This window comes from Gavia stellata, chromosome 5 (genome assembly GCF_030936135.1).
Source record: "Gavia stellata isolate bGavSte3 chromosome 5, bGavSte3.hap2, whole genome shotgun sequence".
Taxonomy (NCBI): Eukaryota; Metazoa; Chordata; class Aves; order Gaviiformes; family Gaviidae; genus Gavia; species Gavia stellata.
The window spans coordinates 50771472-50788079 of NC_082598.1; the positions used below are offsets into that span (position 1 = coordinate 50771472).

At 41.9% G+C, this 16608-nt stretch overlaps 1 protein-coding gene across 1 annotated transcript in view; it reads right to left on the reverse strand.

The window, feature by feature from the left end:
* The window catches only part of FAM13A (family with sequence similarity 13 member A), a 132291-nt gene that overhangs the window by 33379 nt on the left and 82304 nt on the right, over positions 1 to 16608 (reverse strand). The window contains exons 8-10 of the mRNA XM_059817530.1: positions 7701 to 7745; positions 5885 to 6064; positions 2812 to 2998 (exon numbers count right to left, since the gene is read on the reverse strand). Coding sequence (XP_059673513.1) covers positions 2812 to 2998; positions 5885 to 6064; positions 7701 to 7745 — 412 coding nt within the window. The remainder of the gene's footprint in view (positions 1 to 2811; positions 2999 to 5884; positions 6065 to 7700; positions 7746 to 16608) is intronic.

Consider the following 16608-nt stretch of genomic DNA (forward strand, 5'->3'; position numbering starts at 1 on the left):
ACTGCCTGCTGCACATTTATAACAAAGCAAAACCCACACTTTATTGCCCATAACCTGCAAAAGTCCAACTGCTCACTGCTTCATCTCTCTCATCAGATGACCTCAAAATGTCTAACAGAATAATGCCACGATACCCCGCCAGTACCCATTTTACAGACTGACTGACAGGGTGAGCTTGAGAGCAATTCTGTGGTGTGTACAAGTCCTATAAAAGCAGGTACCAAAACCCACAGCATCTTCCCAGCAGGACTCCTCCTTATGCTCATCTTAGAAAATACTCCCCTTTTCAGCCAAACCCTTCCCTAGTTTTTCCTTAAACAGGCAGAAGAATGCAAAGAGACTGCCATATGCATAGAGGTAACGTTAAGTCATGCTAATATAAATGCAGGGCAAGAAATTCAACTGGTTATGACAACTTGTTCTGAAATTTGTCTTGGCTACCATTAGGAACATTAACACTGTTGTCCTCTAAGAGCTTGAGAAAGTACTGCAAAGACAAGCCATGTTGCCACTTTGGGCACATGTCCAGGAGGTTTTCTGCCCTGGTTTTTGGGCAAGTCCCTCCTAAATAGGAGGAAGTCAGTCAGTAGAATGGAGTGTGGTTCCTGAGAACTGCGTGCACAGACCTCTCGGGGTAGTCACAGCCCTCTCTCACCTGCTACACCTCCAGTCCCACAAGGTGACACAGCTCAGTCATTGCAGCCTTGCTTAATGCGATTCTTCAAGTCTTACTGGTACCTGGCTACCATGTCTCTGAAATGCAGTTACAAAGTTTTAATGCTTTGTGGTTGGTTTGCTCGGGAGAGTAAGCAGAACTGACAGTTTTTCCAACGCTGACTTACGCTTTTGAGTCAGATGCAATTAGACAGCTAAAAGGAAAGCTTCTACGCGCTGTCCTACATACTCTTTCAGGCTTTGAAAAGCAGGAAGGCTCAGAAAATGGGGGCTAAGAAGATACAACATCACAAACTTGTTTACGTGATGAAGGCCTATTAGTAAACACTAAGGTGCAGGTTATGTCCTTTGATACTCCAAGTAGGTAGTCTAATTTGGGCTATTATTTGAAGTGTAAAGATGTAGCCAAAAGAAAGCTAAACCACCACACACCCTGCTGGCAGCCTCTGAAATGCAAGTATGAAATAAGCGCACTCATGAAAACTTAAAAAGCAGCCTTTGCTCTTCAAAAAGAGTAGCACTGTGCTCTCTGCAAGCTGTTTCATAACGATACTCCCACTTGACAATCCCACTGTGACATTTCCTCTAGCAAAGCAAGCAAGAACCACACTGATGGTCATCTTGGTCAAAGTGCTTTTTGTGCAAGGTTAGTCCATTCCATGTTCCTTTCAGCCTTTGCACCTCAAGACATCCAAAAATAAGGGGCAGGGCAAAGCCCAGCGGACACAGGTAAGTTTGAGGACATTTCTTCTGGGCATGTTTTAAGACTTCATGACTGTTTTTCAGGTCCACAGCAAAAGTGGACGCTTCTGTCAGTCTTTCCTTTCCCAAATCCTGAGTCAAATTCTCATTTACATTTAAACTGCTTTACACTCCACAGGTACAGAGAAGAGGTGCAGAGAATAGCGTAAGCACTTAACCTTTGCCTATCTTAAAGCCCATTGCTACAAGCAAAGATACAAAGTGAGAGTGTGTCTATCTCACTGTGCTATTTCAAGAAATATCAGATGAGCCAGTTACTGATACTGAGCACTAAATCTAAGAACAGCCTACAATTTTTGGCATCTTGCCTTCTTTTTATCACAAAAAGAAGCAAAATCTGCCTCTCTCTGGAATCTCTGCACAGGGTAAGAGGATCAGATCATTGCAATTTTGTGACCTAAACAAAATGACTCCCAACACAATGTCACATTAAGAAGGAACTCACTCACAGCAGACTCTAAAACTTAATCAAGTACAACTGAAGGAAATGCCCTACAGCACAGGACAGTCTTTTCACACAGCTTCCACTGTTACTAGTAACTGTGTAATCCATGCCTGGTGCCAGGTACCAGGATGCATAGCACTTCTGCCACTGTAAGCAGACCCTGTGTTGAAGCACAGTATAGTTTCTCAACTACTGACACTATAATCAGTGTCTGGTCTCATTGAGAGGGAAGGAGGGTGTGTCAGTTTTATTCTACAGCTTGTAAAAGTTGGCAAACTGTCTTCTACTGTGAAGGTCACACAAGAATATGCTGGGCAAATTCTACAGTATTCCAGATTTTTAGGACATTATATCAGTGTCAATTATCTCCTCTGTAAAAGGTAGCTAGAGGGATCATCTTTTGGACCAACACACTCCAAAGTGTTTTGCAAATTGCAAACACCACAGTAATACACACACTTTAGGGAAAAGGCATAAAACACCTTCGTCATCTCATTATGAAGAAATCACTTGCAATCTATGGTTTCAGAACTTAGCAGGAATATAAAAATAAACTTGACCTAAACATGTGAACCTACATCTGAGGTTCCAGCCTCCTTGCAAGACTTTTGAAAGAGTGGGAAAAAGACTTACTTCCTTTTCCTCTTTCCAAAATGCTTCGCTGAATTCAGAAGAAAAAAGCAAAAAGTTGTGGAAACAGAAAATGGCTATGGATGGAGTAAGAGGATCACAGCAGAAATACGGCTTCTCAGTTGCCTCATCACAAAGGTTACAAATGTGGACCCACTGTTCCCCATAGTCCAGAATAGCCACTTACGCTTGTACTGTAGGCAAAAATGGCTACCCAAGGGAACTAGATGTGCACTGAAACAAAAAGACTTTTTCCCAACCTAGTACTAGGCATCAAATAATACAGCATGCTGGCTTACCACAGGACTGTCCTGGTTGTCATTAAGCTCTGAAAGCTTGGTGCAGGATTTCTGCCGTTTTGGTTTATTCCTTTCACTAAGATATCCGGAGCTGTTGTCTTGTAATTTTTCTACTTCTTGAGTAGCTAGAATACAGTCTTCAAGATTGCTGAATCCAGACGGAATGTTTTCTTTGTTGACAACTTCCCTAAAAAGAAAAGGAACATTACAACAAGAGGTTGTTTAAAACACTCTCCCGCTACATTTATGGTAGCAATAGAGAAACGCATCATGCTGACTGGTGCAGTTCCGGCAACATCTTCTACGCCCTATAAAACCAGTATCTCTGGTTCTTCTTACTGCAGCAAACAACACACACTGTGCGATGCTAGATGCCACTGACGAGTGAAAGCCAGGTGTATATACCTCAGGTGAGAAAGCTGTCAGGAACAACCTTTGAGACTTGATTCACTTCCCACTAAAGCCAATGCAAAGAATCCCATTGACTTCACATGGAAGCTGGGCTAGCTCCTGGCTGTCTGTCGTATTTTTATACAGAATACACAGCATATTTTCCTTTGAGACACGTGCTTTTAATTTAGAAAAGCGATTTACAGCTGCGGTCCAAGGATCTCCTTTGGTGCATGACACTGCACAATCAGCCCTCTTATTCATATTCTCAAATGCAAGAGCAGGACTGTGGTGCTTTAGCCAAATGCTTGATTCCTATTTGGGAATCACACAAAACAGAAAAGGGAATGCATCTCTGCAATGGCAACACAACTGCTAGGACAGAGGACTGTTCTGCTATGTTGGGAAGTGAACGGCACAGCTAGCTTTAAGTCATCACATGATGCACTAGCTGGGATTCTCTGGGCTAGCAGGCTTTGTGCATGTTTTCCAAAAGCCTGGTGTATGGCTTATCTTGCCCTACACAATTAGCCCGCTGGATCCTTCAGCATGTAGTTTTCCCTTCCCTGTTTAGTAGTCTTCCCTCTACTTTGTGCAATAATGAAGATGCACATACATAACACATCACTACATTATGGGAAACGGAGAAACACAATGCATCTCATTCTTCACCATTCCACCCTGCTGGAGGCTAAAGGCAGGCTGCTTACACTTGACACTGAAACTGGAATGTTTGCTAAGTGTTGTGTGTGTGGCTGCCTTATACAGTGCTGTGAGACTCCAAAGCCTGTTTTCACGAACAGCAGGAGAATTTCTCTAGATGTGCATTAGTGTGACAAGAAACCAGTTATTCCGTAGCATCCGGACAGTACCAACATGACAAAGTATTCAGATCAAAAACAAAACCAGAGTTTCAGTGATCTTCTAGATTATGAATCTCTAGGTTTTGTTGGTGGAAAAGAGATACAAAGAGACATTATACATCTATGACTAAACTTCTAAGGTAACACATTTGCCGTTGTGGAAGTTTTTACAAACCCCTGAGCAGACCAATTACATATACGTAGCCTGTAGATCATGTAGTCTGCAAAGCCTGGGAGTTCACGTATGTGTTTTTGTGATAAACGCTCTTCCTAGCTGAAGTCCCATCTTGTGACATTACAAATCCTCTTGTGATCCATCACAAGGCAAGGAGATGAAGTCACTGACAATCAAAACAACAACTACGGAAAGAAATTTTGAAAGGAATTCCCAATTTTGATAATTCACCCAAAGGAGTTCCAGCAATCTGACCTAAGGGAACCAGGGAAAACAATTTGAACCCTAGCCAGCATTCAAAACTTCCGATGTGCTTAAAATACTTGGCTCCAGCTTTACAGACCGAACCTGAACAACTGTGTCAACCTTGTCTAAAAGGCAGCTCTGTAACGCAATGTTGAAAAAAAGTGCTGCAGTACTATATGCTTCCAAACACGTACACTAGCCAGTCTCTGACCTACTTACCTGAGACGCCTGTCAGCGGGGCTACTAAACAAGAAAAACTACTTCAGAGCTGCTGCCAGATACTTAGGTGACTTGCAAGTGCTAATTTCCCAGTCCATTTTCACAGCGTATTTTCATTCACTATGGAAATGGCTTTTTATTTTGTAACTATGGATTTTTTTACAACAGTAGCACTGACACATTTTGGGAAATAGCATGGCTGCAATATTAACAGGAGGTTATGACGGTTATGCACCTGTATAAAAGTGGCTTTGAATAGGAAGTTGCAGATCCAATAGGATTTGGGGAATTTGACACCAGGTAAAAAACAACAAGAGACTAGATGTTTATTTCAGAATCTATCTTGAAATGCTAGCAATCCAAGTCAAGTATACACATTCTTTACAAGAACCAGTGCTGTGTTAAAGCTAGACATGTGTAAGCACCGATTAGATCATGGACTTGCAAAGTCTGTAGTTACAGTTCCTCAAAGATGGCTATGCCTTGGGCAAAGGTTTGTTGAGGTTGTGGTGGTAATACATTTGTACCAGACAATATATGCCACAAGTAGAGAAGTATGAAAGGAAAAATAGGTATTATTTTTACTCTTTGACAGACATTTAATGAAATTCACCACTAAATCATGTTCAAACTTTGTGTAACAGGGTGAATAAAAATTCTTAACTTCTGATTAATCACAAGGAAGATTTTTCTACTTTCAGACGAACTCCCAGGGCTCCTCAATAAACCCAAACATAAGCTGTGCCTCCACATACAAAAGGAGAACTTGATCTTATTTTTTAAGACATACTGAATTCAGAAAAGCATCTAAACCCAATGTTTTCATCTGAAGAAAGTTACAGGCCATAGGGTCAACTGCTTGGGCATTTCCACTAAAGCAACAAATACTGTAATTAAACAATTCCGAACACTGTCATTAAGAACTCTACTGTACTGCATAAAAAAAATGGATTCTTATCATGCTTTGCCCCACTCCATGACCTCTAATAAACTCTACATTTCCCAGCTCTAACTGATGCAATGGAGCTCTGGACACGCACTGCAGTCTGCTCTGTATGTGCAACTCAGGGCAAGGGCTAGTGCATTTTGTAACAGAACTAAGCGTTGCCTTGATAAGAGGACATGACTAGGGTACACTTAATCAAATATACTTTCCAAAACAAAGAAATCAGGCTCGTACATGTCTCTGTTTCTCCGGGCTTCCTCCTGCTCTTTGTGGTGTCGCCTCCTCTGCCTGGCAGACACATTAGAAGAGGCTGAAGATGTTCCCGATTCAGAGTCCTCTGAACTCTGGCCGCCTGAGCCATGAACATCAAAGAGATGCTGCTCCACGGCTGAGCGGATTGTCTTCTCTAAATACCTGTCAAGCCGAAAAATAAGGTCAATTGAGCTCAAAGACTTTGCGGAGCTCGCTCTCTGCAACAATGAATAAAGCAAGGGTATCCAAGGTTTGTGTTTTATTACGATGGCAAGGCAGCATAAAATGTCCTAGGGCTGTGACATCTGCAAAGAGCTAAGCCAAAATCTTCAGATACCCTGATGTTCATGTCCCGCAGAAGAGCTGAGCCTTCCCAATTCATCTTGTTCTTTTTTATTTCTAGGAATGTTTGAACCTTCATTAAACCAGCTAATTTTACTTACTGCAACGATAGACATTGGTGCCTAACTTTTGCCCTCCACTTTAACAGGCCTTGCCCTGACAAAATTGTATTTGATACCCAGCCATGCTGACACTGGTCAAGTCTCTTGTGCAATCCGAACTCAGTAAGGCAATGGATCATCTGCAAGAAGGTGATTCACTGCTGTCTCACAGGAGGATGAGAACATGAAAGCAGTACCTCACTACAAACTCCTCATATGCTTAACTCAGTGACCAAGCATGGATTTGGTTCCGTGTTCGTGCTGTTTCTGCACTGTTCTTGTGCCGTGAATGCACCCGCAGCCACCCTTGACTTACACTGGTGTGAGATCACCATCACACCCACTGGCAGTAAGAGGGCATCCACACAAGCCACAGCAAGGAAGCCTCTGCAGTTGCATCAGTTAAAGATGTGAGACTACTTGAACTTTCAACGCAACCAAACATCCTTCATTTTGGTACTGACATTTTCTTGTAATATTTCCTTCCTTCCTTATTCAGAGGAAGTTTTTATTGGCAAAATCTGTTTTTTTGGTTTTTTTTGGTTTTTTGGGGGTTTTTTTGCGAAAATATCATTTGGAAACACATTTTTGTACATCCCCACCCCATCCCTGTTTCTTGCAATGCTTTAAGTAGTCTGCTGAAGAATGAGTTTTTCAAACATGCCTGTCCAAAGTCCATACATAGCTTCTATTGCTTTTTCCATAATTAAAAAAGTTATTTGCAGGATTTGCTGGTTAATTTTCAACTGAGTAGCTATGAGTATTGGAACCTGTACCTGGGCTGACTTCCCCAGAGAATTTACAAAAGTTGTAGCTAAGTTGCTATAGCTGTAAGTCTGCTGGGATTGCAGTTCCCGAAAAAGTCAAAAGCTCTTAGCAACTGCAAAACCCACATGGTTTAAACTTGGCAAGGATGTCTGTGTTTCATGTATTGACAAGAATCAGTTCTGCAAACCCATCAGCCATTGGGAATTTCCAGCTCTGGCGAGGAAGCCAACTCGTTAGCTCTGCTGCTCCCAGTTATGGTAGTAGGGTCAAGCCCTGTCATCTGCTGGGATGCAACAGGGTGCAAACAAGATCAAGAGGACGACACAGTGCAAATGGCTTCTCTAAATATGCAAGTTCTGCCTAACCAAAACATCGCAGACACAGTGCAAGGAAAGAACCAAGGGCCTGAGAATTTTTCAGAAGGAAGTGATTTATCACCATTGCAGATGCTTTGGTTTGGGAAACACTGTCTTTTTTTGTTTGTGTAAGAACAACGCTTAAAGAGAAATCAAAGAATAACCAGCAATACTTTAAAAAGCTCTGATATACAAAAAAGGTAGCTACAACATTGTAAAAGAGACACTTACTCTCCTGTAGCAGGAATGTTACTACTGACTTGTGAAACGTGGGCACTGTGTAAAAGAAAAAAAAGAAGAGAAAGTTAGATCTAATTATCACAAAAAGGTCTTAAATACCCTTGTTCTTTGCAGCACTAAGATTTAAAGGTCTGAGCTGTCTCAACAACAATTGCATGCGCATGCCACAAGTTTTCCCTTTAAGGAATTTTCACTACCATGGTGATGTGGCACATTTTGACAATGCCAATATCCTCAAGAATTAATTTCCCTGTCATTCTCATGCAGTAGGCCAAGGTCTAACAGAAAGTATTTCAACTTCAGCATGTTGCAGATTTTTTTCCTTTCTTCTGAGCTTTCTGCTGCTGCAGGTTGTTTTAGCCTCATCACAAAAGTCCTTGCCTTTTGAGGCCGACTTGCAAATGTATATGCTATGAAAGGGGACTTAATATTTAAGAATCTTTAAATATTAATGGAGGACAAAGGCAAAATACAGGCTTTGCACAGTTCTCCTCCTGCCATGCTCTGATATTCATGTTCTTTGCTTCACATTTTTAAAAATAAAATATATGCTCTCTTCTTTCCTTTTTCCCCTCAGTCTGTTTTCAGGCTCAGGAAGAGCTGATGCGACTGAAGGTGTCATTGCTTGCTGTTTAAAGCCCTTCTGAACAAGCTGACATGCCACCTTGCACAGCTGTCACTGCTTTCTTCCCTCTGCCAAGCTGAGTCCCATCCTGCTCCCTCTTCCCCCACACTGACTCGGCTCTGCAGATAAGGTGACACTTCTTGCCTATTCACTCCTCCTGTAATCTTCATTAAGTCAAGCAAGTTACAGGTCTAGGGGTTTCATTTGGATTTATCTCCTTATCAGCAGAGGAATTAGCCGTACGACTGGCTGATACATCCCAATAAAACGGCACTGTGTGGCCAGGGTACGAGACAGGCTGGATGCAAGATGTGCTTCCTGCCAAAACAGCCATTTATCGCTTTCAGTCTTTACGTTTCTCCAAAACCGTTTCGATGCAGAAGATTCAACAACAGCCTACTTCACTTAACTAACCAAAGGTTTCCCCTCTGCTTCCCGCAAATATTTCGCATTTCACTACAGATATAGTGCTAGCAAAGAAGCTACAGCACTCCTAGATGATAACCACTCTGTGGCTTTGCAGGGTTTTGGTGTCACTTGTGGCAGAAAGCAGGTGACAGAGGACGAGAAGGGTGAACAAGGGGCCACTACAGCCAGTTTAACAAACCCAACAAAACAGCCTAACTCCTGTAGTGAAGTACAAACCCCACAACCACCCCGCTGCAAATCAGACTCGCAATACGCCCAGCTTCCTTCAGCTGAGCCAGCACATCACCTTGCTGCGGGTAAAGCAGTGTGCTCTAAGCACACATGCATTCCTTCCAGTCCTGGCTTCACCTGGTGCTCATCTCCAGCCCAGGCGCAGGTCCCTGGAGCAGTGGCACAGCACAAAAGGAGTCACAGATTTGCCAGTATATCCCACATTACCTGCACAGCACCTGAGCAGCTGTGCCATTCAGATGATTTCATGAACAGAAGACATACAAACAAGTATTACTGTATTTATTATTATGGACATGCAATCTGCATATAGGAAAAAAATATTTGCAAGATACATCTCTTCCCACACGCAACATCTTGACTATTAACTACTGGATGGCTTTGCAATTTGAAGTGCACATTTCAAATACCCTACTTGCTTTCCTGTTCACTTACAGAAACTATCTGGCCTCTTCCCAGCCCAAAACTATTTTTTAAGACCTGGCCTCCCAGGGGAGATGGATTAGCAAGCAAGATGCTAGTGTGGTAGGCTAAACCACATTATAAGATATAATTCATGCGCTGGCTACTGCTCCTACATGTGTGGGAGTAAGTTAATATTGCTATCAACTGTCTATAATATTTACATGCAATCAATACTGAGTGGGGGTGTCTTTCATATCACAACTTTCTTCTCTGTTTTCATGTCAGGGAAGTGGTAGTGGAGAGGGAGGTAAGATTGTTTGGACTCCAGGTTTTTTTAAAACATCCCTAGGATGTAGGTGTATCTACCCATCAGACAAAACAGTAAATCTCAGGAAACACCTCTTCCCTCTATTTCCAACAGGATTAATGCTGTGCAAAAATGCAAACTCTTGTTTCACATAAACCTAATGAAAGGCTAGATACTGTACATGAGTAAGACTTGATGCTGTTAACTCCATCTGAGGTGGTCAAGGCCAACAGTCACTACCTGCAAACCACTCACATCATTGCTGAAAACACACCAACTTCTTTACACAAAAAGTAGTAAAAAGAAGAAACAAAACATAAAGGTGCAAAAATATCTAAGTAAAATGCCAAGAATTTTCATAACCCCCCAATACATTCTGTTTTTGTCAAATTCTCAGTTAACTGTGTGCTTTACTAACACCAATTCAGTTTTAAGTCCACTAACTTTGCTGATTCACAATGACGCATCTGCATAACAGTTACTGTGTGGTATCTAGAAAAGCCCTACTCAGACAATATACATTCTGTTGGAGAGCCAGGAATACCGTAATTTTCAAACTACTGACAAATAACAAGGAAATATGTATACAGCTACATGCCAGCTGAGTGGATGACTACAAAATGAAGCTCTGACATTCTGATTTTATTACATTTCCCTTCTAAATACTGCTTCCTTATATACTGCATATAACTTTATTCTTAGCCCTGTGATATTTTAATGCTCTTTTATTAGCCCCTTCTCAGTAAGACAGAGATTTTAAATCAGAGTTTTTCCAGATACACTACCTTTCTTTTAATTCTACAATTGATAGCTTTCCTTGCTATTACATTTTGAAGCTTAATTTAAATGCCTTGCTAAATTGCTTGGTTTACTCTGTACCAACCTTTTTTACATTGAGGGAGTTCACATCCAAAACAAACAGTGGAGGGGAGAGAGTTACACAGTGGCTTTAGGATTCGAGCCTGCCCAGGGACAGAGAGGGAGGTGCTCGAGCGTGTTAGCAAACTCAGGGAAAGGCACAGCCCTGTAAGGGTTTCACAGCCCAGAAGAGCAAGCAGGCAGGCAGGGTACATCCTGTGGGGTTTTCCAAATTTCTTGGGTGGCAAAAGTCGCTCTGCTGTTGGATTTATGCTTCACAGAGCAGGTGAGGCGAGCCATGCCCAGAACAGCCCTCTTGGCATGCCCACCTGGGCAGGCAGCTGCCTGGGAAAGGCTGCTTCACTCCATAAATCGTCCAGACAACGGGAACTCATGTTCTGCTTCGGTCAATTATTTTGTCCTCACATCTGCTCCATTTCACTGATACGTATGGCCAATTATCTCCACAGCTAAATTATCTTTATTAAATTATGCAGCTGCTGCAAAGCACGCTGAGAAATAGCGACTTTCAATAGAAATTAAAGGTTCTCCTCGGGCGACAGGAAGCAGCAGGAGAGTTTCCCAGTGCGGGGGACTTTTAGTTTCAGAGAGCCAGCCACAAAACCTGCATCGAGGCACGCAGCTGTTTTAAGTGCTACAAACTTTTCAACTGGCTTCTTATGACCCTCACGCATTTCCTTTTGGGAAGTCTGACCTCTAGCACTTCCCAGTGTTGTCTAACTTGTTTACTGAAGTCTTTTGCTCACTTTCAGAGGTGCCCCTTCAGCTCTGGATGACGTCTCACTTCACACGTAAGGTAAACTCTTACTGCGTGGCTTCTTCTCCCATTCCGTTTCAACCTCAAGAATGGGAGGGCGGTATTTTCTGTCAGCTTTAAGCACATTAAATCTCCCCTGCCCCCCCAAACTAGAACTCTGTAGGCTTAAAAGATATGCACCGGAGTGAGAATTATCTCATGCAATACCTGCACCCTGTTTGGTCTGTATTGGGCATCTTGTGACAGCAGGCAAATAATCGAGTTGGATATCAAACCCCCTCTCCTGTTTTTTCATTCAAGGTACTATTGAGCAAAATCTATTAGCATCCACATATTAAAAGAGCAAAGTAAAAACATCAACCAGACCAAACTGACTTACTGGCATAGCATTTTCCCAGATTGGGTTTTCATTTATGAATTCAGTGAATTAATTCCTGATCATGCTTAATGGCCTAAATCATAAGCTATACTTGCAATCTGGAACAAAGGCCACTCATTGCTGAGATTTATTTACAATCCATCTGCTTTATTCAGGAAGCAAAGCTTTTTTTTTCCCCTGATTTTGTTGGGGGTTTTTTTGCAAGCCAAGCACAACAGTAAGAAAGCCTCAATAGATGCAAAAACTTTCTACCATTTTGCCATTCCAGCAAAGTTAAGGATGTTTAAATGGCTTTGACATTTGAGATGGGAAATTTCTGAAGTCCTCCTGAATATATTATTCCAACCTGTGACCTAGGAAATTCCTTCTTCATAGGTATTTATATAGCCTAAACACTGTTCACTCTCCAGAAGTGTTGCACACTGCAACATGCAATACTGCAGACTCACATGGGATCTATTTTAAGACAACTACTTCATTTGACACATGTTCCCCAAAGAGAAGGATTGTGTCTGCACATAAAACCTGAAAACAATGAGTTTAAAAATAAGGAGATGTGCTCTTAGTTACTGGGATGTCCCATCACACAGCGGACACACTTTCAGTGTCTTCTCAGCATCTTCACACTTTCACAAGCTCAGATCCAATCATCCTTCCTTTAAATGCGGTACATTGTATTTGACGCTACCTGCTTACTATGCAGAAAACTAGCCCCACTAAAAACAACTGTCTTGTTTTCTTCAGGATTCCTGCTGTTTTTCACTTGCACTGGGATCACCCTTTATGATGGGCACACACTGACACCTACTGCTTGGAGCAGAGACAACCCTGAAGGGGATTCATACATGCCACCCGATTTAGCTTGGTGAGTTTGGATGGCTGTGTCTGTGCAGTTTCCTCTACAGACAAGGGAAATACTCCCTGGGGGGCCTCCGACCCACATGGTAGCTGGACACGGCGAGCTGGGGCACCCAGCAGCCTGGTGTTTATTTTCAGCCAGTGCTGAAATGATGCAGGACATTAATGTGCATCACAAAAAGTAATCATGATTTGTAAAAAGGCCCAGCACTCCTGTGGGCCTCAGGAGCTCTTATGGCATGTCCCACCAAGGAGGAAGCGTCCAGTGGGAAGGCAGTCAAGCAAATTTCGGAGCAAGCATGAAATCTACGACAAGATTTTTTCAGTTTCTTCAGAAAATTGACCTAAAAACAAATAGAGTAAAACATCTTACCCAATATACTACAGGCTAAGAATACTTGACTTGCATTATATAAAGAGTTGTCTCAGATCACAACTGTTAAAAGGAGAAACAGTCAGCTGTACTGAATACTGCCAACAGGATATTAGTACTTCAAGAGAAGAAAAGTGCTAAAACAGGTGAAACTGTTCAACGCCTTGCCCTGCACTCATGGGTATCTAATGCAATTTTTGGCATTGCTTGTGATGTCAGCTCTCATCGCAATTTCACTTTAGTGCTCTGCATGTTAACAAGGAAGCTCCACGCTACAAAGCTTTTGCTTCTTCCCCCTGTAATATCACTCTGGTTTATCTCAGGATGTAGTCATCAGGGAACTCCTCTGAAACCATCTACGTGACTAATGTCAAATCTAAAGCATATACACCAGCACAAAGCACGTCTGCAGATTCCCTGTCTTCTAAAAACTCACTGCACACGTTGAGTAGAAGCGTGCTTACAGGGAATTGCCGTTGCCAGATGCTGCTTCATTACCTGAAACTGCACACTGTTTCTCAGTACTGATTACTCAGTACAGTTGGCATTCACAGTCTTATTACAGAATTATACAAGGAGCAGTGCTACAAATTTTTTAACTATCTCAACTCCCTTTACCACAAGGTTTCGTTACAAAAGGTTTTGGAACATAAATGCCCTTCAGGCATGACTCCCTAGAACAATCAATCACCCAGCAAGGTTTTCCTCTTCTTTTAACAGTGCAGAAATCTCCTTGCCTGGTATTGAGCACAGCTGAGTCAACAAATTGTCTTACCAAGGAATACAGAGAGGGAGAGGATAACTCTGATCATCAGCAGGAGGTGAATGGATTCAAATCCCAGATCTCACAAGCTGGTCAAACTCACCTCATCCTTGCAATGCCCAACAAAAGAGGGCTTCAGCTACAAAAGTTCTATTTTTCTGCCCAAATTTATTCATAGCCTGTTTGTACACATTGTTCTCTTGCATCAGTATTGTTACTGAACATAAATAATCTTTCCCCTCTGTCTAAAACCCAGGGGGAATATGTCTACTCTGGTTCATTTTTTATAGTAAATAAGCCTTAGCTGCTCTTTTCTCCATCTTGTAACAGGGTCTGCCCACTTCTTTAATCATCTTCACAATCTAATGCCATTTGATCATGAGTTACTGAAACTGCATGAGGCCTCATCTGACTCTTGTACAAGGGCATCCATACTTCCTCTAAGTATACTGAAAACACTTCACTTTAAATATCCACTGTCATGTGATTACTTCAACTTGAATATTTTCATGCCTCCCTTCCATCCCTCCACGAACAAGTATGCCCATGTCTTTTTCTTCCCTGGCATTTCCACATGTGAGGAACTCCCCTTTCATGTCATGGATTTTCATTATTAGTCCCAAGATGTATGACTTTATTACCTATGTTATTATTTTTCATCCTGTATTTTATATTTTATGCTTATCTTTATATAGGTCTGTATCTATCTCAATCATCCTATATCATATCTCACTGTCATATATTTTCTCCCAGAGGACACCCCCATCCCATTCACCCCTCCTAAATTTCTGCTATAAGCCCAATTCATGAGCATGATTCTATTTTATTAGGCCAGTGGCTATTAAAGAAAAAAAGTCCATGACACTTAAGGAGCTCCACTAGCAATCTCCTTCCTCTCCTACCAGCAATACCTATAGGTCTCACCCCCTCCCCACCCATCTTTAAGCCCTAGTACTAATGCCCATTTTCTCCATACAGATGGCATGACACAAAGCATTTTGCTGACATCAGACAGATTAGGTATACCTCCTTTTCTTCCTCTCTCTGGGGAGTCTTACAAAAAATAACTTGGTTGTACTGGTATCACCTCTTGACAAACCTGTGTCACATTTTGCCTGATTTACCACTTACTCTTGTACCGTTAATGACTGCTTATTCCCTTATAGAGCAAGCAGTGGTGATTAATTCTATACTTGGTCATGACTTCCCCAATGTCTAAAGAAAAAAACCCCAAACAAATCCAGAACCCTGAATCAGTGCCATTTTAAGAAATAGTGTATTGGTGGCATTCTGACAGTGCTGACTTAAATTGAAGACCTCAAGCATTTGCCTTATTGTTAAAAATAACATCCATGGAAACATCTCCATTGCCCGCTGACATGGTACAGCACTGAAGAATCAAGTCTCTGGTTTGATCCTACCAAAACTGGTTTACGGAGGAACACAACACTCCTTCAGTCTGGCAGGAGTCAAGTATTATGCAGTCTTTGGAAGCTAAAGAGCTCTTGTTCCCATTTAATTAACTTGTTGCATAATTATCTATATGGAACTACTGTATAAATGCAGCTGTGACCACTCCGTATATACACATTCATGACTCACTTGAAGGATTACTTGAACAGTATTTCAAACTGTGTAAGTGTAGCTGGTAGCAATACAAATAGATTTGACCATCAGATGGCTAAAACAGACAGTCTACCCTTCCTCTTCCATGGTGTGAAATGCAATTCCTACATATGCCATGCACAGCTCTGGGGCAACAATTAGAACATTCAAAGTTGCACAGAAAAAACTGGCCACCCACTCAAGTTCTCAGTTGTTGAAGCACCATGAATTGCCCAGCCAGCACCAGCTCTCCTGCCAAATTAACTGCACTTGGCAGCTGACCTCAGGAGTACACATTTTTGATGTGTGATAAATAGCAGCAAGACTTACAAGCTGTTAGCTTTATTTACAAGTAATTGTGTCTCAGCAGTGTTACAAAAGACACAAGCTTGGCACCAAGCCTAATGTTGCGAGGTGTGCTGCTCCCTCTCTGCTCCTACTAGCCATTTCTTCACCTTCCAACTATGTGTTTATTCCTGACTGTTTCCTTCCTATTTGCAAGACACATTCCCACAGAAAGCCATCCCTTCGTTCCAATGGACACATTCATTCTTTGAACCCCATCCTAATATGCCCACATCTCTATTTAAAATTTCCAAACCTGCTTCCTCCCTCTCAGAAATGTCCTGCTTTGATACCAGTTTCCTCAGGTCCACTCCTTGCTCCCCATCTCCTCAGGAATCCTGACAAGGTCAGCTGAAGAGAATCTCCTTCCAGGATCATTTTTCCATGATCCAGGAAAGGGCTTGGAAGGACAGTTTTTAGCAGTAAGACAAAGGGCAATGTAATGAAAGCCTACCATCATTTGAAGGTCACATCTAGCCAGAAAGAAAAAGAAAGAGGTGGACTATTTTCAATGGAAAGACAGGATAAGGATTTAAACTGGGGAAAACTTGTGACAGGCGAATGTATGCAGCTACAAACTAATCTCCCAAAGGAAAAGGCAGAACATCCTTGGAGAGTTTGGAGCTTTTGAAGCACAGACTAGGCAACACCTGCACAAATACACTGCAGAGCATGATGGTGAATCAACAAGGCGGCAGACAAGACCATGCAACCAGGCTAGTCCACTGACCCACATTTCTGCACAGTTTTAATGCAAGTCAACATATTAAAAGTATGCATGAAATGCATACTTTCTGTAGTTTATGTTAGAAAAATTCTCCAAGAAAAACCCCAAGCTACAAAGATAAATAGGAATATATGCAAGAGAATTAACAAATTGAAGAGATCACTGTAAGAATTCCAAATATCACTGCTCTCACATAAAGTACCACAGGGATTTCTT